Here is a 24,128-nt window from a genome sequence, read left to right on the forward strand (position 1 = left end):
CAGTTTCCTCTTGGGCTCATACAAACTTGATGTTTCTGCAACAGCCTTCCAGTGTTCCACAGGTCTAACCAGTTCTGTGAAAAACACCTCTCTGTTTTGAGCCTGCCTCCTTTCTAACTTCTGGATTTGGGTGGTTTGTTTGGGGATTTTCCCTGACTGTTGCCAAGCCCTGAGCTGATTCTTTCATGGAGCTGTCTATCATAACCCTCAGGTCTCAGTCCTAAGGAGCAATGGTTAAATTGAAACCTGTCTGTTTATATATGAAGCTGGGTCTGTACCCATCACTTCACATTTATCTACTGTGGGCTTCATGTGTCATTTTCTTATTCACTCACTCTGCACTGTAAGGCCTGGTCTGCATTTATTCACAGTTGGTTTTCATCCTCACTGAATAATTTCATACAAGCAGGAAGCTTTGTCCCATTGCTGTTCAGCTCCTCTTCTAGGTCACTTATCAAACCCTCCCAGGTCAGGTACAGACACTTTGTGGAACTCTGATGGTTGTTTCACACTGTTAAGGGAATTCACCTTTATTCCTACCCACATTATGACTTTCGTTCTTATTCTGTGCTTGCTTGGTTTCCACGTAAGTCCCACAATTTGCTGAAATATTTTAGAAATTCTTGTAGATTGTGTCCCTAAGATCATTCTTATCTGCAGAGACACAGATCTGCAGAAAAGCTGTGCCCAGGTTCTGACAGGATCTGTTGTCTTCTGCTCAGTGGCATTGTGGTGGGAACATCCATCTCCCAGTACCTGCTGGAGAAGTCTCGTGTGGTGTTTCAGGTGAGGACCAGGGCCCCCCTCTCTCCCTTATTAACATTTAATCTTAAATTTACTGTTAAATAACAGGGGTGGGAATTAGTATGAGAATTGCTTCCCATTTCTTCTACCAGCAAGAGCTATGTCCCCTGCATGTAGCACAGGGGGGTCACTTCTGTTATTTGAATAAAATAGAAGGTTTCTCTGTCTCAAACAGGTGGAATTAAGCCACTTATTAGGGATTACTGGAAGTTGAATCTTCCCTCAATTAGTTTTTCCTAATGTCTGGAGTGTGGGAATGGTCAGATATCCGAGCTGTGTGGAAAGGACTTCTCCCAGAGGGAATGGTGTCAGTGGGAGCCCTGGTCCTGCTCTGTGAGTGTGTTCTGGGGCTGTTTGGGGCTGGATGTGGATCAGCTCCATGGCTGTGTCCCATCAGGCCCACGGTGAGAGGAACTACCATGTGTTCTACGAGCTGCTGGCAGGGCTGCCCATGGAGCAGAAAGAGGAGATGTACCTGCAGGAGGCTGAGTCCTACTTCTACCTGAACCAGGTGAGTGAGCTGAGGGTGCTTTGCAGCAGCTGCCACAGAGAAATGGCCCAGGCATCGCTTCTGTTTGCTTAGAGAGGCACCAAATCACTCTGCCCCCTGCAGAAAGTCAGCTCTGCTCCTTCTCATACTCTGCTCCTTCTCATCCCTGATCTAAGAACCAACATCTTTGTCTCTTTGGTGATCATTTTCTCACTTCTCTGGCCCGTTCTACTCTGAAAGGACGGGCTTTAATGAGGAGTCGTTGTGTAGACTCATGGCTCCATCGTGTGGTGTAAAACCCCTTTTCTCATTGCCTTTTCTTGCATTTGCAATTTACTGTGGGACTGCCAAAAGCAGGGAGGATTTCTTTCTATCTTCTGCAAAACACTTCCTTTATTGTCAATGAGTGCAGATTTTAAACCACTGAATTATACTGCTGATTGAAATTATTTATATTGAATTTGTTTGTCAGACTTACATGAAGTCACAAAGTCGCAATCTTGGAACACTTTTTTTCCTTTTTTTTTTTTGATGTTTTTTGTTTTGTTCGAGATATTTTAAGGTTGTTTTCCATAATCAAGGAGGTCACAACAACAGCAAGAAATTTTTCCTATTTCAGTGTGAGTCAGCTTTCCCAGGTGGCAAATTCAAATTCCTCACAGCAGCTGTGGTCAGGAGGAATCCTCGCTAGTGATTTCTATCTCCATTGATGGCTCTAGGATGGAGGGCAATTAAGGGCCCAGCCCCTAATGCGTGATTAATGGTACCTGGCTGACAAAGCATTATAAAGCAAAATCTTCAAGGTGAAAATTAACAGGAATATCCCAGCCTGCTGCAGAGAAAGGAAGGGAAGATCAGATTATGCACAGAAGTGTTAGCAGAGATGACAAAATCTATCTTGGATCTTAGCAAGAAGAAGCCCAAGGGCTGCTTGGACCTCATCCTTGTCTCACCAAAATCTGCTGGGAGCTGGGAACTATGGTTCAATAATGCCCTTGAGCACAAACAGGTTCTGCAGAACCCCTGACCCGGGATTTCCGTGACCTTCAGGGTCACAGGCAGCTGCTAGGAGTGCCCTCCGGTAGAGAATAAAAGAAGCAGAGCAGTGATGAACCCATGTTGTGGTGGGGCTCCGTGGCTGAGATGAGACAGGCTGTAACCCTGGGTGGCTCCCTGGCTTTACAGAACCCATCTGGTTCCACTGGGGAGCTGCTGTGCCATGATTTACTTGGGACTCCACTCAGGCACCACTTCTCCTGTCAAATTCCACCCCAGCATCCTGGGCAGCTTGTACTGGAATTCCAACAGAAACTTGGCAGGTGTGGGTAAGAGAGATCTTAATCTCAAAATTCCACAGGTAAAGGCACTGGCCCCTCACAAATACTGAGTTTCAGCTAGTGCTGTCTTTCATCTCTTCAGATTCCTCCAGTCTTTAAAAGATGGAACCACTTCTCTGAAGATTCCTGATGGTGGCTTAAGCCCTGCCTGAGGCTGAAGGGGCTGATCACGATTATCTGTCCCTTTTCTCTCAGGGCAGAGCATGTGAAGTCCTGGGGAAGGAGGACAGTCAGGATTTTCTGGCCTTGGTGCAAGCTCTGGAGGGAATTGGCCTCTCAGAGGATCAGCTGAGCTCCACCTGGGCTGTCCTGGCTGCCATCCTGCAGCTGGGGAACATCTGCTTTACCTCCTATGAGGTACAGTAACCCCATCAGCTTGGGAACAGGATATTTGTGCTGGATATTGCTGTTGTGCCATGTGGTGGGACTGAGGACATGATTCCTGACTGAGGGTGGCATCCTTTGAGGACCTTTCTGTCCTTTCAGTGCTGGGCTCCAGACTGGTCTAGGCAGGGACAGAAGGTGGGAGGCAACCAAAGGTCGCTGGAGCTTGAGTGGGTTTTTAAGGAGCCAAAATGAACCTGGTGCTCTGCCCAGGCTGTGACCAGCTCTGCGCAGCTGAGGTGCTGTTGAGAAGATTAATACAAGAGGAACCTTGTATCCCCTCCATTGTTCCTATCTATAATATATAGTAATATAGATAATAATTTATGTACAGTAATATATGTGAAAAACACATTCATTCTCCTGTGAAAATTTCAAAAGTCTAATAAATGACAATAAGAGACAAGGACCACAGAGTAAAGGTTATTAAGGCTGGGTGCATCCTGGCACTCAGCCAAGAGCACCCTGTTCTCTCCAGAGATACCCTTAAATACCTTTTCCCTTACATCATCTGTTGCATATTCATAGACCCTTATGCACAGTAAACTTTTTCCCAAACTAGTTGACATATTTTTACATGGCCCCTCCTTGGGTCTGCCTTTTTAGAGCATGCAGATTCCTTGGTTGTGGTTTTAGTCCATTTTTACCATCAGCTTCAGTTTTGGGCCCTGGCCCACACTGCCTTCAGAGGGTGAGTGCTGATGGTTGGCAGATCTGTACAGGCGTCCTCATCCTGTGTGCACTGGATGTTATCCCATCCAAGCAGGCATTTTAGCACAAGCAGCTATTTCACTAAGCTTAATTAACAACAGAAATAAAAACTCTATAACAAAGTTACTTTAACCCACACACATATAAAATCCATTTTCATATTTGTGAAAAGCCAATATTATAATATGTGTTTATAACATACATAATAAAAAACACTTTGTTATTTAGAAAGACTCCTTTGAACATGCAGCCATCGCCAGCGGGGCTGAGATTCAGATTGTGGCCAGTCTGCTGTGTGTGTCAGCAGAGCTGCTGCAGAGAGCTGTCACTCACCGTGTCACTGTGAGTCCCTTCTGGTGATTTCCCATTCCTCCTGAAGCATCCCACATCCTGCCCCACTAAGTCCTAAACTTAGAAGGCTTAAAATCTGGGGGGCAACAGCAGGAATGAAATGATTGGGGTGGGCTGAGCCCCTCAGGGCAGCTCTGTAAAGATGGCAGAGCTCACATCTGGGAGGGCTCTTTTCTGACATGAGTGGCCTCAGGTTTATCACTTTGGCCAGTTTACTCTCACCTCTGACAACAAAATTCTGGGTTTAAAAGTTAAAAAGTTTTTCTTTTGATATCTGGGTAAATGCTCAGCCAAATAGAAAAAAAAATCCATTTATTAACTGAGCTGACTTCCTTGTGGATTAAAAAAAAAAAAAAAGGTGTTTTTGTGAGCTAATAAGAGTAAATTCTGTCTCTTTATGTATCCAGGTTACATCTTATGATCGGATCTTCACCCCTTTGTCTGTAGAAGGAGCCATTGATGCCAGGTGACTCCTGCTGATGTCTGGGTGGGTGAGATGCACTCAGAGGTGCTGTCTTTGCAGTAACTGGTTCTTCTCCCCCTCCCACTCAGGGACTCCATTGCCAAGGCTCTCTACTACCTGCTCTTCGAGTGGCTGCTGCTGAGGATTAATGAGTGGTTGGCTCCCTGGGAGTCTGACTGTGCCGTGGGCATTGTGGACCTCCATGGCTTTGAGGTTGTTTTCCATATTCTTTTGCTGTGGCCTGGGCAGTGAGGGCATGTGCTCACCAAGGCCTTGCAGTGTTTTATTTAGGGCTCCTGTTAAAACCTGTGTCCCAATGGATGCTGAAAAGAGTGGAATACAGAGGTGGGGCTGTGTATCCAAGAGTAGATCTTTCCTTCTTTGTGCTCCTTCACAGCTTGTCTCACCTCTGGCTGTTCAGCCTGGTCAGTGAGCCAGGCTGAGAGCCTGCAAACCAGACAGAAGGTGGTTTGAACTGTTGGGGTTCATTCACACTGGCCAGAACCAGCAACTCAGCTCAGCTGGGCCTGTGCAGCACTTAGAGGGAGCCACAGCCCCCTGGGCCTGGGAAGGGATGGATTTTTGTCTTTGCAGGATCTGGGCGTGAACAGCTTAGAGCAGCTCTGCATCAACTTTGCCAATGAGCACCTCCAGAGGTTCTTCAGCCAGACTGTCATTGCCCAGGAAGAGGTGAGTGGAGCTCGGTGGAATTCACAGCACCTGGAGCCAGCACACCTGGACTGAGCTGAGGCATCCTCAGAGTGTCCCTCAGCAGGGAACAGGAAACTGAATGCTCCTCCTGGGCAATATCCAGGGAATCCTAGCCCAAAGAGTTGCCTATTTAATACCTTTTATTAATTATACGGTAAATTAAGGGAAGGAGATTTTGTCAGCACCTTGCTTCCTTTTCCAGATTTTCTAAGTGAGTTGGTCAGGGTCAGAGCCCAGACCTCAGTGGGTGCTTTAAAATCCTTTTTGGCTTCTTTGTAGCATTTTCTGTGCCACTTATGTCCTGGGGATGAAAGTGTATTTATCAGACTTGACTTCTACAGTTCACTTTATTACTCAGCTTAGCAGCCTTCTTCTCTCAAATCAGGAAAATCATTAGTGGCTTCAGAAGCAGTTTCATGAGACAAAACCAGACAATTCTAGGCAAGTTCCTAACAGCAGTGAAACTCTAACTTCCTGATAAACAACCCAAATCCCTCTGTTAATTCTCTCCATTTGTCCTTGTTTGTGTGGCTGGATTTGGCCTTTAACATGCAGGAGGAATACAGCCAGGAGCAGTTAGCTTGGATTCCTATTTCCAAGACGTGCAGCGAGTCGTGCCTGGATTTCCTTACTGCAAAGCCCCACAGCCTCCTGTGCATCCTGGATGACCAGACATCCCTGACTCAGGTGAGGAGCTCCCAGCCTCTCATGGGATCCCTTTCAGAGGATGGTTAAGGTGAGGCTGTTTTCCATAATGATTGCACAAGTGTTCAGTGTTTTTACCTTCAGTTTAACAGTGACTTTTTAGCCTACCGAGAAAGGCTGAAAGAAGAAAGGCCGAGGTTGCAGCATCAGGAAATCTCTTTTACAGGCCACAGACCACACTTTCCTCCAGAAGTGTCATTACCACCATGCAAACAGCCCTTGGTACAGCAAGCCCAAGCTGCCTTTGCCAGAGTTCACTGTGCAGCACTACGCTGGCCCTGTCACCTACCAGGTGAGCTGGCAGGGATTCAGAGCAGAAATGACCCAGAAATAAGCTGTGGGTGTCCTGATGGACCAGCTCTGGGAACAAAGCTCTCCCCTTGTGACTGCACTTCCCTCCAGAGCATCAGCTGAGCAGAAGAGAGGAGATTATTATAAAGAGAGCCAACTAAGATGTCTCTGGGCAGAAGCAAAATAGGAATTGCCCTCAGTGACACAACAGCCTCAGAGCCCTGGAAATGCAGGAAAGCTGTGGCTGCTGGGCAAAAAAAAAAAAAAAACCAAACAAAAAGAAAGGTGAAAGCCTGCAAGGTGATGTGAAGGAGAAAAGGAGCAATCCCTTCTCAAAGCAGAAGCCATTGTCCCCTCTACCCTGGTGGCAGCAGGAAGAGCTAGCCTCATTCTCCAGGGCTTTTCTCTTTTCCAGCTCTCCAGCTGCCTGTCCCCAGTCCCAGTGTGTGTAACAGGGGTGTGTGCCTGTCTGAGTGGTCTGAATGGTGCTTTAAATCAGACTTTGCCCCTGCAGGTGCACAAGTTTCTCAATAAAAACCGTGACCAGCTGCGGCCAGAGGTGCTGGATATCTTCTCCCAGAGCCGTCTCAAGGTACAGAAGTGATCAGGAGGAAGATCTCTATTGCAGACCCCCAATGATCCACTCATTGTCTTAATGTGAGAGGCAGAAAGGTGCTGAACAGGTGTCAGAACATGGAATAGCCACAAGTTTTATTTTACTGAATTTACTTGGGAATTGGGCAAATTGTCTTTGCCCACAATTGATGCACCTTACATATAGAACACAGAGAGTGCCTGAGGATGCAGCTGCATTCCTGCCACTGCCAGGGGCAAGACAAAATAGCCCCCATAAGTTTCAGGTAGAAGAGGTTCTTCTTTCCACAATGTTCAGTGGGTTTTGGTAATTTCTTTGTTATTGCAGGTGGTGTCTGAGATTTTCCAGAGGGCTAAAGCTGCCTATGGTCAGCGAAGGGAGCTGAGGGGAAGAGGCCTCAGGCCTCAGGCCTCCACACTGGTGTCCAAATTCCAGCAGTCTTTGCAGGAGCTCACAGCCAAGCTGAGAGGGTGAGAGATGCTGCTGGCACACAGAAGTGTGGAGTGTTCCAGGGGCAGCATGGAGAGGAGGGTGATCCAAAGTTCTTCTTTGTTTTGCAGGAGCCATGCCTTCTTCATCCGCTGCATCACCCCTAACCCCAGGAAGGTAGGGCAGCACCCCGAGCTCCTTATGGAGTCCCTCATGTCCTTCATTCTCCTCCAACAGCTCTCCTTTCACAGCTGGGATTTAAACTTCTTTGTTTTATTTGATAGCTTGAGACTTTTTTCCCCTTGTTCTGTGTCCCACCCTTCCCTGTGGCCATGTGAGTTAATCCTGTGCTACAGGAGCAGAACCAGGGTCAGCTGGACACCAAAGTATTCCTTGGGCTTTGTGTTCCATGGCCCACAGCCCATGGCAAGATCCAATCCAAGGACAGGACAAGAGAAGGAGACCCTTTCTAAACCCCCTGCCTTCAGTCTCCTTTCTTTAATTTTTCTTTATTTCTTGTTTTTAATTTTTTTCTTCTGCTTTGTCTTCTCAGCTGTCAAATGTCTTTGATGTGGAATATGTCAACTGTCAGCTGCGACATTCTGGGATACTGGAGGCCATCCACATCCTGAAGGAGGGGTTCCCAGTCCATCTACCATTCCAGAGCTTCCTGGCTAGGTACAGGGGTGCCCTGGCTTGGGATCCCCCAGCCCTGGAGGATTTGTTCTCTGAGGACTCCATGTACAGCCCTGGTTTTTGTCACACCCTCTCCTCCTGTGCAGGTATGGGCTCCTGGCTGGGAGCAGCCCCAGCAGCTTGGAGCAGAGGGAAGGCTGTGCAGCAGTGCTGGCCCACGTGGTGGGGAACCCCTCGGATCTCTACCAGATTGGGGTGACAAAGGTGATGTCTATAGACAATCTCATCTGGATTGCACAGCCCCACCCACCATTCCCAGGCTGGCAAAGCAGGAGAGGAGCTCAGCCTCTGCCCACAGAGGGAGGGCCTTGCACACCTTCCCCTCTCACCTTTGCCTCTTGTCCCAAGTACTAAGAAGGCATTTTTAGCACTTCAGATTACCAGTAGATTCCAGCTCCAGGCTACTGTGGCATGGCCAAGCCCTTTGTATACCCAGCATTCCTGGGCTTCTACTTTTGCTACCTGCTAACCTTCATCACTCCCTGATTCCCTGTCCACCCCAAATGCATCCATCTCTGTCACTTGCACCTGTGCCTCCTGCCCTCCCCAGTCTCCTTAGCAAGAACCCTTAAAGGCTACAAAGGGATTAAACCAGCAGTTTTTATTATTGATCAGCTCTGGGAGAAGCTGCTGCTTGCCTGTGGGTCAGCAGCTGCTGCCTTTGCCCAGGTGTTTCTGAAGGAGAAGGGCAGACAGCTGCTGGAGAGGCGATGGCAGCAGAGGCAGAGCTGGGCCGTGGTCACCCTGCAGAGGAAATTCCGCCGCCTCCTCCAGCGCCGGCGCTTCCGCCTGCTCCAGGAGAAAGTCACACTGATCCAGGCTCACTTCCGAGGCTACCAGGCCAGGTCAGGAGCCAGGGGACAGCCCAGGGACAGCCCTTTGGCCTTGCCAAGGAACAGCCCAGAGACAGCCAAGGGACAGCCCAGGGACAGCCAAGGGACAGCCTAAGGACAGCCCTTTGGCCTTGCAAGGGACAGCCTTTAGGCCTTGTCAAGGGACAGCCCAGGGACAGCCAAGGGACAGCCCAGTTACAGCCCTTAGGCCTTGCCAAGGGACAGCCAAGGGACAGCCCAGGGACAGCCCTTTGGCCTTGCAAGGGACAGCCAAGGGACAGCCAAGGGACTGCCTTTGGCCTTGCAAGGGACAGCCAAGGGACAGCCAAGGGACAGCCAAGGGACAGCCAAGGGACTGCCTTTGGCCTTGCAAGGGACAGCCAAGGGACAGCCCTCTGGCCTTGCCAAGGGGCAGCCAGGTAGGGATGTCCAGGCCCCTCTTCATGTTGGCTCCTGGCCTGCTCTGTATGTGTCTGTGTGGCTGATGTGTCCTCCATCAGACAATTCTTTTCTCACCCTCTAGGAAGCGTTACAGGAGGCTGAAGAAGACTTTGGTGCAATTTAAAACTGTGATTGTGATCTCCAGACCTTTGATTCAGTGGAGGAAGCGCTGCCAGGTAACAGCAGAGCAAGGTGTGCAGGAGGGGCTGTTCTGCCCTAAGCAGAGTGAGACTGGGTGAGGCCAGGGCAGGGATGGCTTTGGAAGGTTTGCTGGCAGTGAGGTGAGGTGTCCTCACCCAGGGAGGTGTCCTTCACCCTCTGTCTGACACAAATGTCAAATGAAGGAAGCAGAGAGGCTGGAGCCTTCTCTCTCTAAATGACATGCACAGTTGGCACAGGTATTGCAAACAGAGCTGATTCATGGGTCTGGCTGTGTGAGCTAGGGTGGGGATGATGCCTTCAGGTTTAGCTTTTATATTTTTCAGATCGTTACTGCATCAGTGTATAACTCTGAACTCCATATGGAATGTTAGTAAGCTCTCTTCACAGTTTGGTCCCACAAAACAATTCTTCCAGGCCTGAGAACCAAGGACAGCCTCAGGCCTGAAAAATACAAACAAAAGGGAATTGGGGGAAGCAAACTGGGAGAATGTGACTTCATTACCTGAAGCTGTAATTGAACAATTAACCCCTGATATGCAGATAGACCAAACTTGTATCTGTCTGAAAAACTCATGGCCATTGTCCATCTTGGGTGTAGCCTCTGCCAGGCTCCTGCACTGCCCAAGGTGTATCTGTTGAAGGCCTTTAATGAATACCCACTTTATTGTCTAACTCAGTCTAGCCTCTGTTCTCGGCAGCCACTCCAGACATCACTGCCCTACATGAGACAAGAGCTGGTGCCATCTGTGCTCTTCAGAGCTGCTGTTCTGCTCAAGCTCTAAGGAGGCATTCATCTTGCTTTTTCTATTGCCCAGGTCAATTACTGATGGTGACTGAATTGCAAGATTCTTTCAGTCCATGATGATCCTCCCTGATTCCTTACAGCTACCTCAGGCTGCTCAAGCCCTTGGCCCCTTGGAAGTCAGCTGGGGTGAGAACAGGATGGCAAGTTTTTGAGAAGATGGAAAATAATGTACAGGAGAGAGCCATGGTTCTGTCCAGTGGGTATAATGTATTCTGCACAAACTATTACAATAAAATTGGGAAATTAAAATATTGCACCTGAAGGGTAAGGGCCATTTCCTTATTATTAAAGGGCCATTTCCTTACTATTAAAATAAATCTGGAAAGAGGAAATCAGACCACTCCTCCTTAGAGTAGCAGTAACATCTCATAGCTTCAGCTTTACAAGGGAAGGAGCCAGCACAGCTCCTGGCATGGCTGAGGGCAAGGTGGGGCAGAGGGTTAAGACAGTTGATGCAGACCTGCAGAGGTGCCTCCTTCAGCATGAGTTTCTGTTCTGTTTCTTGCCCTTCCCACTTGGACAGGATCCAGATTTTCTTTCTCCCAGGTAACCACAGCAGTGCAACTCTTTTGAATCTGTTTCTGTTCCTTCAGTGTTTGTTTGCTGAGGTCTCTGTACATGCAGTAGCAGCAGCAAAGGTCTCAAAGTTCACCTGCTGCAAAGTTCCTCCTTTCCCCCACCCCACAGCCCTGCCCTTTGGACTTTAGCTTGTCACTGTCTTTCTCAGCCCAGCCCTCACAAGCTCCCATGTAGTCACAGTGCTCTGCACCACTGACAGGCAGGAGAGAGGCAGAGAAGGAGCCAGAGACCCTCCTTCCCCATCTCAGGTGAGTGATGAGGCTGGGGAGCAAGAGAATGGATGGGGAAGGGCAGAGCTGTGAGGGAGTTTAGCTTTTGGCATCCCTCCCACCTTTCTAAAGGATTTCCTCTCCATGGACAAGTTCATCAGTCCTGTTCAGGTTGTTATCAGGTGCTCTGGTGCTGAAGGAGGTGGGTGAATATTTCTGGCAGCTGCTGGGAGCTTTTGTCCTGAGCCACATCAGATGCCCAGCAAGGGAAGGTATGGCAGGATGCTGGGCAGGTGCTGCAGGCTCTTGCTGCTGGATTGTGCCAGGAGGGGCAGGAGGTGTTCCAGCAAAGCTCAGGTCTCTGCCTGGGCAGCCCCTTCTCAATACAATGTGTTGGAGTCCCAGGAAGGCTCTGTAGCTGTTCTCTCATTCTATCTGCTGGAGCAGGACACCATCTCCTGGCCATCCTCAGCATCTGCCCCCAGAACAGCTGGAATTCACTTCATACACATATCTTCCCACCCTCTATCCCCTTTTCATCTCCTAACAGCAGGATTTAGAGGAAAGGAAACAAAGAAGGAGCTCCCTGGCCTGTGCTGACACAGGAAATAGTCCCAGCCAAGGAATGGTGAGTTGTCAAATGGTCTGGGAGGGTCTGAGATCAAAACAATCAGGTTCTCCAGGTGTTCTCCCTCCCTTGTGCCTCCTCAGGCCAGGTTTGCTGGGGAACTGCAGAACATCTAGAGAGGGCACACACATGTCTGGAACCTGGTACAGAATGCAGGTTAGATGGTGCCAAGGGCCTTCTAATACAGAAATATCTCATTAGTTCAGTGTTTCCCATGCTCTGGGCACAGCCAGGCACCGTCAGCCAGTCCTGAGCCCGAGCTCTGTGTTTGCTCACAGCACTGACCTGCTCTGCAGAGGTGGAGGGAAGATTATTTTTGGCAATCATCTTGTTGTGAGGGATGGGAATGAGACATTTCTGCGTAAATGTATTAACAGAAGCTGATGTAGAGGAAGGGATGTATTAAATGCTTCCCAACACTTTTAGCCTGTATCAACACTTCTAACTAATGCCATTATTGATGTGTGTTGACTGGACACACATTTGCTGCAGTGTCTGTATCAAGGGAATCTGAATTGATTTTATGCACAATTCTGTATAGATCTGTCAGTAAGAACAAGAAAACTTAGCCCTGGGTGGTCATTCACCTTCCTCAGGTGGGGATCCAGAACTGTGGAATTTCACAGTCCTCTTCCTGAATACACCGTTGAAAAGCCAGACTTGAAGTCAAGTATCTTATGAGCAAAACCAAACTGATCAAAAATGCTGTGAATGCGTCTTTAAGTGGAGAGAGGTGTCAGAATAATGTGCTGCTGACAAGAGGCTGTACTATGCAGATCTTAAAAAAGTCCCCAAAAAACAAGAAACAAAAAACCCCAAAAAACTCAGGTTTTGGGACCTTAGCTTAGTTTTATAGTGCCTTAATCTGAGTAGTTCTGTCTGAAATGCCCTGAGCTGACTCTACATGCAGTGATGCTGACACTGTGTTGTATTGGCCCACCTGCTTCCTACCCTGCAGCAGTGCAAGGTGTAAACCAGTGAAAAATCAAAACTCATTGGCCAGATTCTCCTCTGGATTACCCAGATACAGATCTGAGCTTTCCTAGGAACCTCCAACATATATCAAAGATCAGAATCAGGTCTCACTTTATGCTGTAGCACCTTTGGATACAGAAAAATCAAAAGAAAACTGTCAGGAAAGGGCAGGAGGAAATGGCCCTTACCCTTCAGGTGCAATTTTTTCAGTGCAATGTGCCACACTTGATAGGAATGAGGGATGAGTCAAAGAAATCCAACTTTCCTGTCCTTCCCCTTGTGGCAGTTGATATTTTATTTGGGAATTGCTCCCCTTTCCCTCCTGAGCTGACCCATGTCACAAGCTGTGTTCATGCAATACCCCCCTGTCTGCAATGGCTCTGAATGTTGTGGATGCAGAAGTCACTGCTTTGGCTCAGATGCTCCATCCCTGTCCTGGCAGCTTCTCCAAGGCAGTTTCACCCAGTCTCAGCTCAGGCTTTTATGTGGTTTTTTTTTCTCTGATTTGTTTCTGACTGATTTGTTTCTGTCTCCAGGACGTGGGGCTGCTGGAGATCCCTGCAGAGCTCGCAGCCCTCCTGCACTTTGTTGAAGGTGAGAAATCCTCCTTCTTCCCTCCCTTTCCTGCACTGTTTCACTGAGTATTTCCTTGTTTATATCAAAGTGTGTCTTTGTTCTCCCTGCTGCCTGTCACTGGGCTGGTTTTGATTCGTTATCATTGCAGTGTAAATATGATAAAGGCAAACGGTACCTTGGATGTTGTTTCCTGACAAGGTAGGGAGGAAAAGCAACTTGGGCCAGGGGGCAGAACACCAGCTTGAAAATCAGTACCTTTGTTAACTTTTCAGCTCTTCTTTTGAACTGGGCTGGTAGAACTGATAGCAGGGATGATGCAAAACTCTTTGGTCAAAGTTATGTGACAGCAAACTGCTTAATGAACCCAGATCTCTGGCAGAGATGGGTATCTGGGGTGGAAAAACTTAAACCCATCTTTTACCTACTCTAAAATCTTTAAGGAAGTTGAAGGGGAAGAAAACAACAGTTTTGACAACTTCAAAGAAATATTTTTAGGTTTCATTAAAAATTATTTTTAAAAATTTAATTTCATTAAAAATTATTTAAACAAAGTTTAAAATAGAAGGAAGGAGAAATAGGGTAACAGCTTGACTGTGGAACAATGTAATAATTTGAGATATAACAATTTATCAGTCCAAGGACATAACAATATAATAACTTAAGGATGTAACAATGTAATAAATTGAGTATGTGTTAATTTATTAATTTAGGAATGCACCAATTGGATTTCAAATCACCAAAATAAGTGCAATAATTTCACAAGCTGTTGATCTGACCCTGAGCATTAAGTTTTGTGCAGTTGTGTTTCCTCTGTAGCTCTCTGTACAATGTGAATATTTAAGCTGCAAATAGGTTGAGGCAGGATTTGCCTCTCTGTGTCTGTGTGGTGTCAAAGCCAAAGCCAGCTATGCCTGTGGCCTTCTGTGGGGGACAGTGAGGGACACAATCAGGCAGAAGAGTCTGGTGAATTGGAGCAGACTGTGCTGGATTCCCAAATAGCTCACATTTCATGGCAGAGCCCTGCAGGAACTATCAGCTGGTCTAGTGAGCAATATAAGCCAGAGGGGCTCAGGGAACAGTGAGACTGCTGGAAATGAAAGCTGATGGGATGTAAATGGGGAGGATTGGAGAGCATCAGGGACACAGCTGGAGGGAGAGGAATGCACAGGAGCTGTGCTGCACTGAGAAATGCCTTCATTTAGTGATGTTTGCTCCTCTCTTATCCCTGAGAAATCCCTCGTTACAAAGACCTCTCATTTCCTGTGGACGGGGCAGTTGTCAGCAGTATCTGTATGAGCTCAGCATTTCCTGCCTTAAATGCTGCAGTGCAGCCTTGAATCTCCAGGTATTGCCTGGGGAGAATGGTCTGAACGATCAGAGCTGTAAAATCTGAGTCCTTGTGCTCTCAGGGAGGTGAGGCTGTGCCTGCTGGGGGTCTGAGGGTGTCCCTGCAGCCAGGGCTGGGTCAGGGGCTCAGCAGGGCGAGGTGCAGGTCAGCAGGAGCTGCTCTGTGAATTGTTGGTGTCCTGCCACCCCACCAGACCTCCTTCCCTTGCAGGCCGACACCAAGCACAGGCCAACCAGATAACTGAGACACAGCCCCCAGAAGTCAAGGTCAAGGATGACCTTTCCCTCCCACCCACCATCAACAGCCATCCCTTCTCCTCCTTCATCAGATCACACTTCCAGGTGGGAACTCTTTACCTCTCTTCGCTGCCTCCCCTGTGGGCAGACACACTGGTTTTAGCAGCACCAGGAGCAAATATTTCTATCTTTATTTTGTTTCATTGTAGAAGCCAGATTTCCCTGTCCCTGGTCAGCCTCTGCAGCACCCCTTAACCCACCTGGATGCTGAACACCAGGAGAGTGCACTTGAGATTAACAAACTGGTAAGAGATGATGTTCTTGACCTTGCTGGGAGCAGGTGGGCACAGACAAGGTTTTGATGCCTTTATACAACAAGTTGCTGGTGGTGGATACTGTTCTTACAATACATGGAGGGCTGGAAAAGCAGAATAAATTGCTCCTTGTAGGCCCTGGAGCAGCCTGACAGAGATCACACACAGCCCCTTAAGGTTGCTGTGGTTTTGGGGAGGCACAGACCAGGCACAGGGATCAAAGTGAATTGCCTGGTGATGGAGCCTCAGAATTTGGCAGGACATATAGGAATAGGACTGCTAAACTTTAACATCCCAATATTCCAGACTCAGTAGCAATGATAAGGGAAGTCTGTCTCAACCACTTACTTGTCTGTCAGTCATAAAAATGTTTCATTTAACCCAGATATTTTCCATGATGTGGTTTATAGCAAACATCTCAATTGCACCTCGGGCTCACAGATGTGTCAGTACCCAACAGGGGACAGGGAACTGTTGTTGAAAGGCTGGAAAAGGGCAGGGACTTTGTCATCAGGAAAAGTACACCTGGAACCACACCCTCACTGTAGTGTTTGTGTGAAGGGGATGGTGCTATTTCATCTCTGTGGATATGAAACATCTATTTCTTTATATTTCTTCTTTAAAATGGTTGAAAATAGAATGAAACTCCAGATACTTTCTAAGTAAATCTGGTCATCTTTTTGGGAATTACATGGAATTAAAATAAGCCCATTAAGAAACTTAATACCTAAAAAGAGTCTCTTGTTTTGTCCTTGTGATCCCAATTATAGAAGAGCATAAGCTTCAATAAAATCTTGTGAATAGGATTGTGTTTAAGCAGAACACTTATTTTTCTAAAGATCAAAACTTGCTAATGAAGTAGGGATTTGCTGCAAAGAATTCCATGAGAACTAAACAACCACCATCCCCTGTTTTTCGCAGTGAATCTCTGACACACTTGATATCATTAAGTGTTTTTAGAAGTGTTGTTATGCTTAAATGTTCTTTCCAAAGCTGTTGATTTTAGAAAAAAAATAATTTGTGACATATTGAAGTGTAGAGGATGAAAGAAACCATTCTGTACCTAAGGGTGAGACATACAAACTAAAAAAGCATTGAAGATGTTGATATGCATAGCCAAGAAGCTGAATCACTTCAGTGACTGTATTGAGACACCACATCTCATAGTACTTGGTATAATATTAATTGTACCAAAGGCTTTGAACACTCAGTGGGCTCAGTAGCAAATATCCTATGGTAATTTACTTGTGTGCCTGAGCCCTGCCCAAGGGGAAATATTTTGCCCTAGACCAAATTCTGAGTCATACCTCAGAAGAGACCGAAGTCACCCTGACTTTTAGTCAGGATCCAATCTTTATAAATGTTACCTCCCAAATTGCCCAGCACTTTGGTGGTGCACAAAAACCTGAGGACAGGCCCTGTTGGGGAAGATGAAACAGGAAAGCCTTATAAATATGATTGTCTGGCAAAAGATTTTGAGAATATAGAAACTATAAGCAAGATTGAAATGAAAGCAAGCTTTGAGATACCTCAGTTACTGAACAACTGGAAAACAATGGTGTGGCCAGCTGAAAGTAATCCCCTTTAGATGAAACAACACCCTCTGCTTGCAGACAGGCCCAAGGGTCAGAGCAGACCCTGCCAGCTTGGTAGAAGGGGCCCAAAGAGGAGTTTGTAGGGTTTAAAATGTAACACAGTATGGTAGTGTAGTGATTCTTATAGGCTGTATGTAAATGCTACAGGATTTGTACCTTGTGCTAGATTGGTTAGTGAGAATCAGAATATTCAACACAGAAGATTTATTGTATTGTAACGAGAACCTCGCTCTCTTACCTCTTTTACTCTCTTACACTTTTACTCTCTCACCATCTCCTCCTCTCTTCCCCCTCTTCTCTGGGGCCTGCTCTGAGCTGTGTTTGGCAGCTCCCAGCAGGGCCCTGCACCCAGGCCCTTTGCAATAAACCCCAAATTCCAGCCCTGGCTGCAGAGATCTCTCACCTCCATCCATCCCCACCATCATACCCCTCAACGCTCCTACAAGGCCTCAGTCTGATTGTTTGCCCCAGCAGCTCCTGATGTCTCCAACTCTTGCACCAGAGTTTGGGACAGGGGGTTACAGCTCCAGTTCTCTCTCTCTTGCCCTGGATCCTTCCAGATTTTGCGCTTCATCGGTGACCAGAGCCTCCATGGCTGGCAGGAGGTCCTGCTGGGCAACTTCATTGCTGGCAGAGGTTTGAGGGACGCTGCTCTGTGTGATGAAATCTTCAGCCAGGTGGTTGCCCAGAGCTGGAGGAACCCGGACGCGGAGCGCAGCCGGCGGGGCTGGCTCCTGATGGCCACTCTGCTCAGCTGCTTCGGCCCCTCACCTGCACTGCAGAAACCTCTGCTGAAGTAAGAGGAGAAAAGGCCGGGCAGGCTCACAGAGGGGTTGGGAGGGGTGAGCAGTGCCACATGCAGTTCCTTCTCCTAGGTTTGTGTCAGACTATGGCATGGAGGGCTACAGCGCCGTGTGCCAGCGCAAGATGCTGAGGGCGGCCCAGTGCACAGGGACAGGGCCTGCGCCCGCCCGGGCTTACCCCCCCACCCAGCTGGAGTGGACAGCAAACCAGAGGAGAGGGAAGATGGTGTTGGATGTTCACACCTTTAATGGTAACTCACCCTTCTGCCCTCCTGCTGTCTTTCAGTCTCTAAGGTCTTTTCCAGTGCAGAAATCAGCATTGGGGAATAACTCCCTCAACTAAGTGAAGTGGGTCAGAACACTGTTTGCTGGTACAGCCATGGGGGAAACAAGCATCTGAATTTAGATCCAAAACTTGCAAAGTCTAGGCCTGGTGGGACCTGTTTCTCAGGCTGAGGGATGAGATTGTCCTGGGTTTGGGCCCTGCTCAACAGAGGGTTATTCATCTCTCCAGGGTTGCTGTCCATTACAGCCCACGCAGCAGGATTTTGTTACAGGGACTTTCTGCCCTTCTCAAATATTACCTGAAGTTGCCTCTTAAGCAACCAGCAGCTCTATGACTTGAACACAGAACATCCCTACTCTGGCTCCTTGTGAGTGGAGTGATCCCCAAGCAAACCAGGACACTGCAAGGGTTTTCACCTGTCAGGTTGGAAATGCCAACCTGTGCCATCAAACATGTTGATATTTTGGATGTGAATGTGGTGAATGTGTCCATGTGGAGCCTTCCATGAGCTTTCAGGCCTCCTGTGGCCCTGCCCAGGAGTGTGTGAGACTTTCCAGCTGGGCTTGTGTCCCATGGAATGTGGGTGCTGCTTTGGGTCCTGCCAGGGAGGCTCTGGGCACTGACTTTGCTCTCTGTGCCAGAGGAGAAGTTCTCAGCTGAGGTGGAGTCCTGGATGACTGGGGAGCAGTATGCAGCCTGGATCCTGAGTGCAAGGTACTGCCAGAGGATGGGAGCAGGTCTGGGGGTGTGAGAGGCTGTCACCAGCTTTAAGGCTCAGCCTGCTTTGGTCTGCAGGCTGGGATTCATATGGTTAAATGTAGAATACTCAATTCTTGCCCACTCCAGCCTGTGCTCCCTTCTTCACCCTTAACATAACCCTCAACCATACACAATGGGCTTCTTCAGGAACAGATCACTGGTGTGATCTCTGACAGCAGCTTCAGAGAAAAAAAGAATTGATAAAAAGGACAAATCTTGAATTATTCTAGATGTCTTCTAACCCTGGGCACTTAATAGTTGATTCACAACCTAAATCTAAAGGATTTAAGCCAGGATAGACAAGACAAGAAGATATTGAATGTAATGTTTTCCTTCCTCTCCCTTTCCCCTGCCTGCCTGGACACCTTTCGCTTCCCAGGGGCTGTGACAAGAACACTCGAGGGTGGTCTGTCTCCATGTTCACTGGCAACACGTGGCAGGACCTGCTGGGCTGTGACTTTGTGCTGGACCTCATTGGAGAGATGGAGGACACCAGCAACTTCATCAGCTCCTCCCGGGCCCCCACTGAGTACCCCATCACCCCAGAAAGGGACAGGAGCATCCTGCAGCCCTCTGACCTGGACATGTGAGCCACCCATTCCTCATGCCCCACCACCCATGGCCCTGCCACCCATCTTCCAGCACTCTGGTTCTCATCTCCTTTTCCTCTTCAACAGGATCCCTCCTGCCCCAGGTATCCAGGCCCCTGCCTTCCCCCCACCCAGCCTCCCTCCAGATCTTGTTGGTCTCCATCCAGGTGAGCTTCAGCCCAGCACTGTGGCTGACACTGGGAAGGGCCAGGTGGGCCCCAGCCAGGGCATCAGGGCAGAGGGGGAGTCAGGTGATTCTTCTTGTTGTAGACTCCACTCTGAGCCATGACTAATAGGGCCTGGAGGCAGGGGAAGCTTTCTTACCTGCCTTGTCACCAGACTTCTCTCTGCTCCCAGATCCAAGGTTTAGAGATGACCTGAGGGTCCCTGTGGGCTTGGATCACTATGTGGATGACCTCTTCAGCCCTGTGCTGCATCAGAGCTCCAGAGCATCTGTAAGTGCCCTGATGTTCCCTCCTGCCTTCTCTCTGCAGCTCTCCTGTCCCTGTGACTCCTTCAAGGTTTTCCTGCCTATTCACTGCCCCTGCTCAGCTCAGACACACATTTGAATGTCTTTCCCTCTGGGAAGTCTGTCCCTCTGGGCTCAGATAACTGTTTTGGGTTTATTTTGATGCAGGATATGGAGAACAGTGAGAATCTCACCAGACGCATGAAAGGAGGTGGGAAGATTGGCCCCACACAGAGAGGAATCTTTCCTTCTACAGGTCTGTAAGGCCATGGGGACACCTGGGACTACATCACCTTCAGTGAGCACCAGTCAGGGAGCCCCTTAAATGCTAATTATTGCATGTTCAGCTGGTTCATGCAGAGCACTGGGCTTTAGCACAGGCTGCCCTCCTTCTCCCAGGAGAGACAGATGCCTTGCAGAGGTGTCAGATAAGGGAGCTGCTTTGTTGTGCTTGTAAAGTCTCTTCTGAGCTGGCCTTGGGGTCAAGGCAGCAGGTATCTTGTTTCTGACCCAGGCCACCTCTTCCCTAGACAAATATTTGTAAGTCATGTATTCACCTTCTATTCAGCCCATGCTTTCACAGAGCAGTTGGTGCCTTTATCAGGGGTGGTTTTAATCTTTTTTATTACTTCCTTGCAGAACTTCCTGTCATCTGTAGCTATTCCTTGGGTTAGTAAGTCTGAACCCTGAAGAGGTTTTGGTTTGTGTGTTTGGTTTCTTTGCTTTTCCTCATTTCTGTGGAGCTGAGACTCTGGCATTTGCAGCAGGGTGGAGTCAAACACCAATATATTAATGACACTGACAAATCTGAATCTGCAGGGGTAGGAACACACCCAGCAGTCTCAGAAAGGTGAGGAATGTCCAGTTCAGTCATTCCTGAGACAGGAACTACTCCTGGCTATTGGAGAGGCTCTGGGGCATGACAAGCCCTGTTACAGATCACTGGCCTGAGGCCAGCTTTTCACTTACCTGGCTTTTTAGATGAGGGAGGTGAATGATGATCATCCCATTCTCACTGGTGAGGACATAATGATCCAGTAGATTTGTGCTGGGTGCTGACTCCTCTCAGCTGAGTCTGACCCCCCACCCCTTGCTCTGCTGGCTTCACACTCAGTGGGGTTTGTTTGTGACCCCATATGGGACCTGACTGCTGGGAGCAGAGGAATTCCTTTCTCCCCACAGCTCCTCCCCATGACACACAATGTTCATCCAGCCTTGCCACCCACTGCAAAGACACCAATGTGGCAGTCCCAGCCCCAGAGATCTTTGCCCAGTCCTCAAGAGAAAGCCTCTGTAATCATACACAGGCAGGAATTATTTATAAGCTTAATCATGAAGAATGGTGGTGTCCAAAGCTAGGCTGCAGAAAGAGAGTCTGGATACTGCTGTTTAAAATCTGGCAGGCCAACATTTTTCTTAGGTTTCCTTTTTCCACCTGAGTGTTGCTGTGTCCTGCTGTGGTTGGTGCATGTGCACAGCACCAGAAGTGCTCTCTGGGGTTGCTCAGGATATTCTCATTTGGGATTCTCCAAAGCACTGTGCACTTGTTCTTTTGCCTCCAGGCTTGTCTGGAATGACCCAAACACCAGTTTACCAGCCCATGCCCTCCATGATGGGGATGCCAGCAGCCATGCCCATGATGCCAGGGGTTGGTGGGGTTGCACCTATGCCAGGTAATAGCAGAGTTTCTGTAACTGCACAGGGGAGGGGATGGAAGGGGGCTGTCAGTGACACCTGTGCATTTCAGTGTCAGGTGAATGTGGGGAATGTTCACTGTAGGATTTTGAAGATGTGTGTGTTATCTTCCACAGCCATGGTGATGCCCCAGCCCGTGGTTCCAGCTGTGGATCCCAGCCAGCTGGCAGCACAGCAGCAAGCCTTTATCAACCAGCAGGCCATGCTCATGGTGAGTGAAGGGCCCCAGGGACTGGGGAAGAGCCACACCTTGGTGTTTGTGCCTGGAGGGGGAGCCCAGCTCTCCTCTTTGGGCCTGCCCTGTGTCACTCTGGGCTCACATGCTGGGGTGAACTCTGTTTTAATCCCCACTATAAAGTGGGCATTATTTAAGGCTGCAAAACTGGGAACCCTTTTTGCCCCCATTGTGTCCGTGGGGACCCTGAGGCACCATCAGTGAGTGAGGAGCAGAGACAGGAGCAGGCCTGAGGAGATTCAGCTCTAATTCCCATGGGTGTTAAGCTGGGATTTGCTACAGATGCAGGCCTGCAGTGTTCTGCTTTCTGTGCAAAGCCCTGTGAGTGCAGGGCAGCCCCAGGCTGGCAGCTGAGCCTTTGGGAGGTGTTAGGAGCTCTGCATCCTTGGCCAGGTGGGAGAAGACTCCCTGGCCTTGCCTTGAACACACACTGGGAAATTTGCTGTGCACTATGTGGATGCTTTGGGATTGATTAACAGTGAAAAAACAGGACAGGCTGTGACTGATGGCTGGGTTTGTGCTGCCTAGAACTCACGGACATTGCAATTCCTTCCCCAGGCCCAGCAGATGACCCTTCAAGCCATGACCATTTCCCAGCAGCAGCAACAGCAGGAACTGCAAAAGCAGCAAAAGTCCCCTGAGAACTCCAGGCCAAGAGTCTCCAGCCCAGCCCAAGCCTCAGCCCCAGCCACTCTCCCAAAACCCAAGAAGCCTCCCAGCAGCCAGGCTGCTGCAGCACCATCAAGGTCTCCAGAGCCACCAGCTAAGGCCAAAGAGCTGGTATGAGAAACAAGCAGTGGTGCATTTGGTTTGAATTTGTGTTTGGTGTTTGCTCTGTGTCCATTCCTGTGTGGCCCTGGTTTGGCAGAGAGGAGAGCAGAGATTTGTGCTTCCTGATGATACTGAGACCTTTCAAACTCTGCTTGCTGAGTCTCTAAGGATCAAACCTCAGCGGCTTTTGCTCTGTGGAGGTTTGGCTGCAGGGTTGGCCAATTCATTTCATTTCATTTAAGATGAAATTTTCCACAGGAGAATTAGTTACTCTGAGATCTTTATCATCCAGGAAGGTGTGTTGGGCCTCTAACATAATCCTCCTTCTCTGTGCTTGGCTGAGGGTTCCTTGTGTTAGAAACTGACCTACTGGGACACTCTTGGACGTGGAGAGGTTCTAGATCAGAACAGTTTGAGACAAAATCACCCCTGAGCTGAAGGGCACTGCAGAGCTACTGCTGGCTGGTGCTAACTAAACCAGCTGTGCACTGTCTGCAGGATTATGACTATGTGGAAGAGGAGTTCTCCAGCAGTGAGGATGATGATCGTCCTCGGGAAACCTTCCAGCAGAAGAGAGAGTACTTCCAGAAGATGGGTGAGTGTCTGCCACTCTGGGACTTCACTCATCAGAACACCTTCCTGGCATGCCCAGGTGTTCTTGTCTCCCTGTCTGGAATCCAGCTAATCCCTGCAGGAGCTGTTGGTGATGTGTGTGCAGGAGTTTTTGGGGTTCCTGTTCAGGAGCTGCTGGTGATGTGTGTAGGAGTTTGGGGTTCCTGTTCAGCTAGCTCCAATTCAGATTGTGAGCTGTAGTGGGGCCAGTTTTCTAGAAATCTCTGGGCGTGTGACTGGGACATTCTCCCTCACTCTAGAAAAGGGGTTTTTGCTGACTGAGGCAAGAGTGGGAACTGTGCCATCAGTGCCAGGTTTTGGTTTGGGTTAGATTAGCTCAAGTCCCCCTTTCTATGCAGTAGAGCAGCACATCCGAGTGAAGAAAGTCAGACCTAGCAAAACCTGGACTCCTCCAGCAAAACCCCAGCCAACAGAGGAGGAGGAGGAGGAAGAGAGAGAGGAGATGGAGAAGAAGAAAAGAGAGGAGATGGAGAAGAGGAAAAAAGAGGAGCTGGAGAAGAGGAAAGAAGAGAAGCCTGTCCCTAAACCAGAGCCAGGTAAGATGATGTGCAGTGGAGACTCAAGCAGGTTGACAAGGAAGACCTTTCCAGGAACACCAGGCCAGGATTTAGGCAGAGGAGGAAAGGATCTGACTCTTCTGGGAGTCTGCATCTGGACAGGAGAGGAAAGAGGAATGTACATTGCTAGTCAGCATCAGAGGGAAAGAAAGGGAAGGTCAAGTGAGATGAAGGGATTTCTCCTGTGTCTTTGCTGGATTATTGATTAAGGCTGTCACCCCAACAGCTCCTGCTTCTCCTATTCCACCTCCTGAGCCAAAGCCAAAAAAGGAGACACCAAAACCAAAGAAGGAGCCGCCTGTAGTGAAGCCTTCAGGCCCTGAGAAGCGTCCTGCACCCAGCCATGAGATCGGGAACATCATCAAAATGTACCAGAGCAGACCAGCCCCTGAGCCCCAGCCCATCCAGCCCAGCAGGTGAGAGTGTGGGATCCCCTGTGGGCAGGAGGGACATGGGGGGTCTCTATCTCAGCTCTGCCAGTGGCTCCATTGTGCCCAAACCCCAAAATGCTGCTCCATGTTCCCTTGCAGGAAAGTATCCAAGCCATTTATAAAGAAGAACGACCCCAAAAATGAGGCTCTGGCCAAGCTGGGAATGATGAACCCCTCACCTCAGCGATCAGTGAGTTCTTTGCTCTCTGGTTACTTCAGGAGCTCAGCAGA

At 48.7% G+C, this 24,128-nt stretch overlaps 1 protein-coding gene across 1 annotated transcript in view; it reads left to right on the top strand.

The window, feature by feature from the left end:
- MYO15B (myosin XVB) overlaps window positions 1–24,128 on the top strand; it is a 46,044-nt gene that overhangs the window by 6,726 nt on the left and 15,190 nt on the right. Inside the window, exons 8-38 of the mRNA XM_058817527.1 lie at window positions 723–786; window positions 2,827–2,988; window positions 3,955–4,068; window positions 4,485–4,543; window positions 4,630–4,718; window positions 5,076–5,230; window positions 5,807–5,938; window positions 6,123–6,248; window positions 6,762–6,839; window positions 7,170–7,312; window positions 7,403–7,448; window positions 7,825–8,053; window positions 8,518–8,812; window positions 9,324–9,417; window positions 13,136–13,193; window positions 14,734–14,864; window positions 14,969–15,064; window positions 17,229–17,464; window positions 17,544–17,722; window positions 18,399–18,471; window positions 18,896–19,102; window positions 19,194–19,273; window positions 19,464–19,561; window positions 19,744–19,831; window positions 21,138–21,248; window positions 21,387–21,481; window positions 22,064–22,285; window positions 22,775–22,871; window positions 23,248–23,445; window positions 23,693–23,882; window positions 23,997–24,087. Coding sequence (XP_058673510.1) covers window positions 723–786; window positions 2,827–2,988; window positions 3,955–4,068; window positions 4,485–4,543; window positions 4,630–4,718; window positions 5,076–5,230; window positions 5,807–5,938; window positions 6,123–6,248; window positions 6,762–6,839; window positions 7,170–7,312; window positions 7,403–7,448; window positions 7,825–8,053; window positions 8,518–8,812; window positions 9,324–9,417; window positions 13,136–13,193; window positions 14,734–14,864; window positions 14,969–15,064; window positions 17,229–17,464; window positions 17,544–17,722; window positions 18,399–18,471; window positions 18,896–19,102; window positions 19,194–19,273; window positions 19,464–19,561; window positions 19,744–19,831; window positions 21,138–21,248; window positions 21,387–21,481; window positions 22,064–22,285; window positions 22,775–22,871; window positions 23,248–23,445; window positions 23,693–23,882; window positions 23,997–24,087 — 4,036 coding nt within the window. The remainder of the gene's footprint in view (window positions 1–722; window positions 787–2,826; window positions 2,989–3,954; window positions 4,069–4,484; window positions 4,544–4,629; window positions 4,719–5,075; window positions 5,231–5,806; window positions 5,939–6,122; window positions 6,249–6,761; window positions 6,840–7,169; window positions 7,313–7,402; window positions 7,449–7,824; window positions 8,054–8,517; window positions 8,813–9,323; window positions 9,418–13,135; window positions 13,194–14,733; window positions 14,865–14,968; window positions 15,065–17,228; window positions 17,465–17,543; window positions 17,723–18,398; window positions 18,472–18,895; window positions 19,103–19,193; window positions 19,274–19,463; window positions 19,562–19,743; window positions 19,832–21,137; window positions 21,249–21,386; window positions 21,482–22,063; window positions 22,286–22,774; window positions 22,872–23,247; window positions 23,446–23,692; window positions 23,883–23,996; window positions 24,088–24,128) is intronic.

Source organism: Ammospiza caudacuta, chromosome 19, assembly GCF_027887145.1.
Source record: "Ammospiza caudacuta isolate bAmmCau1 chromosome 19, bAmmCau1.pri, whole genome shotgun sequence".
Classification (NCBI taxonomy): domain Eukaryota; kingdom Metazoa; phylum Chordata; class Aves; order Passeriformes; family Passerellidae; genus Ammospiza; species Ammospiza caudacuta.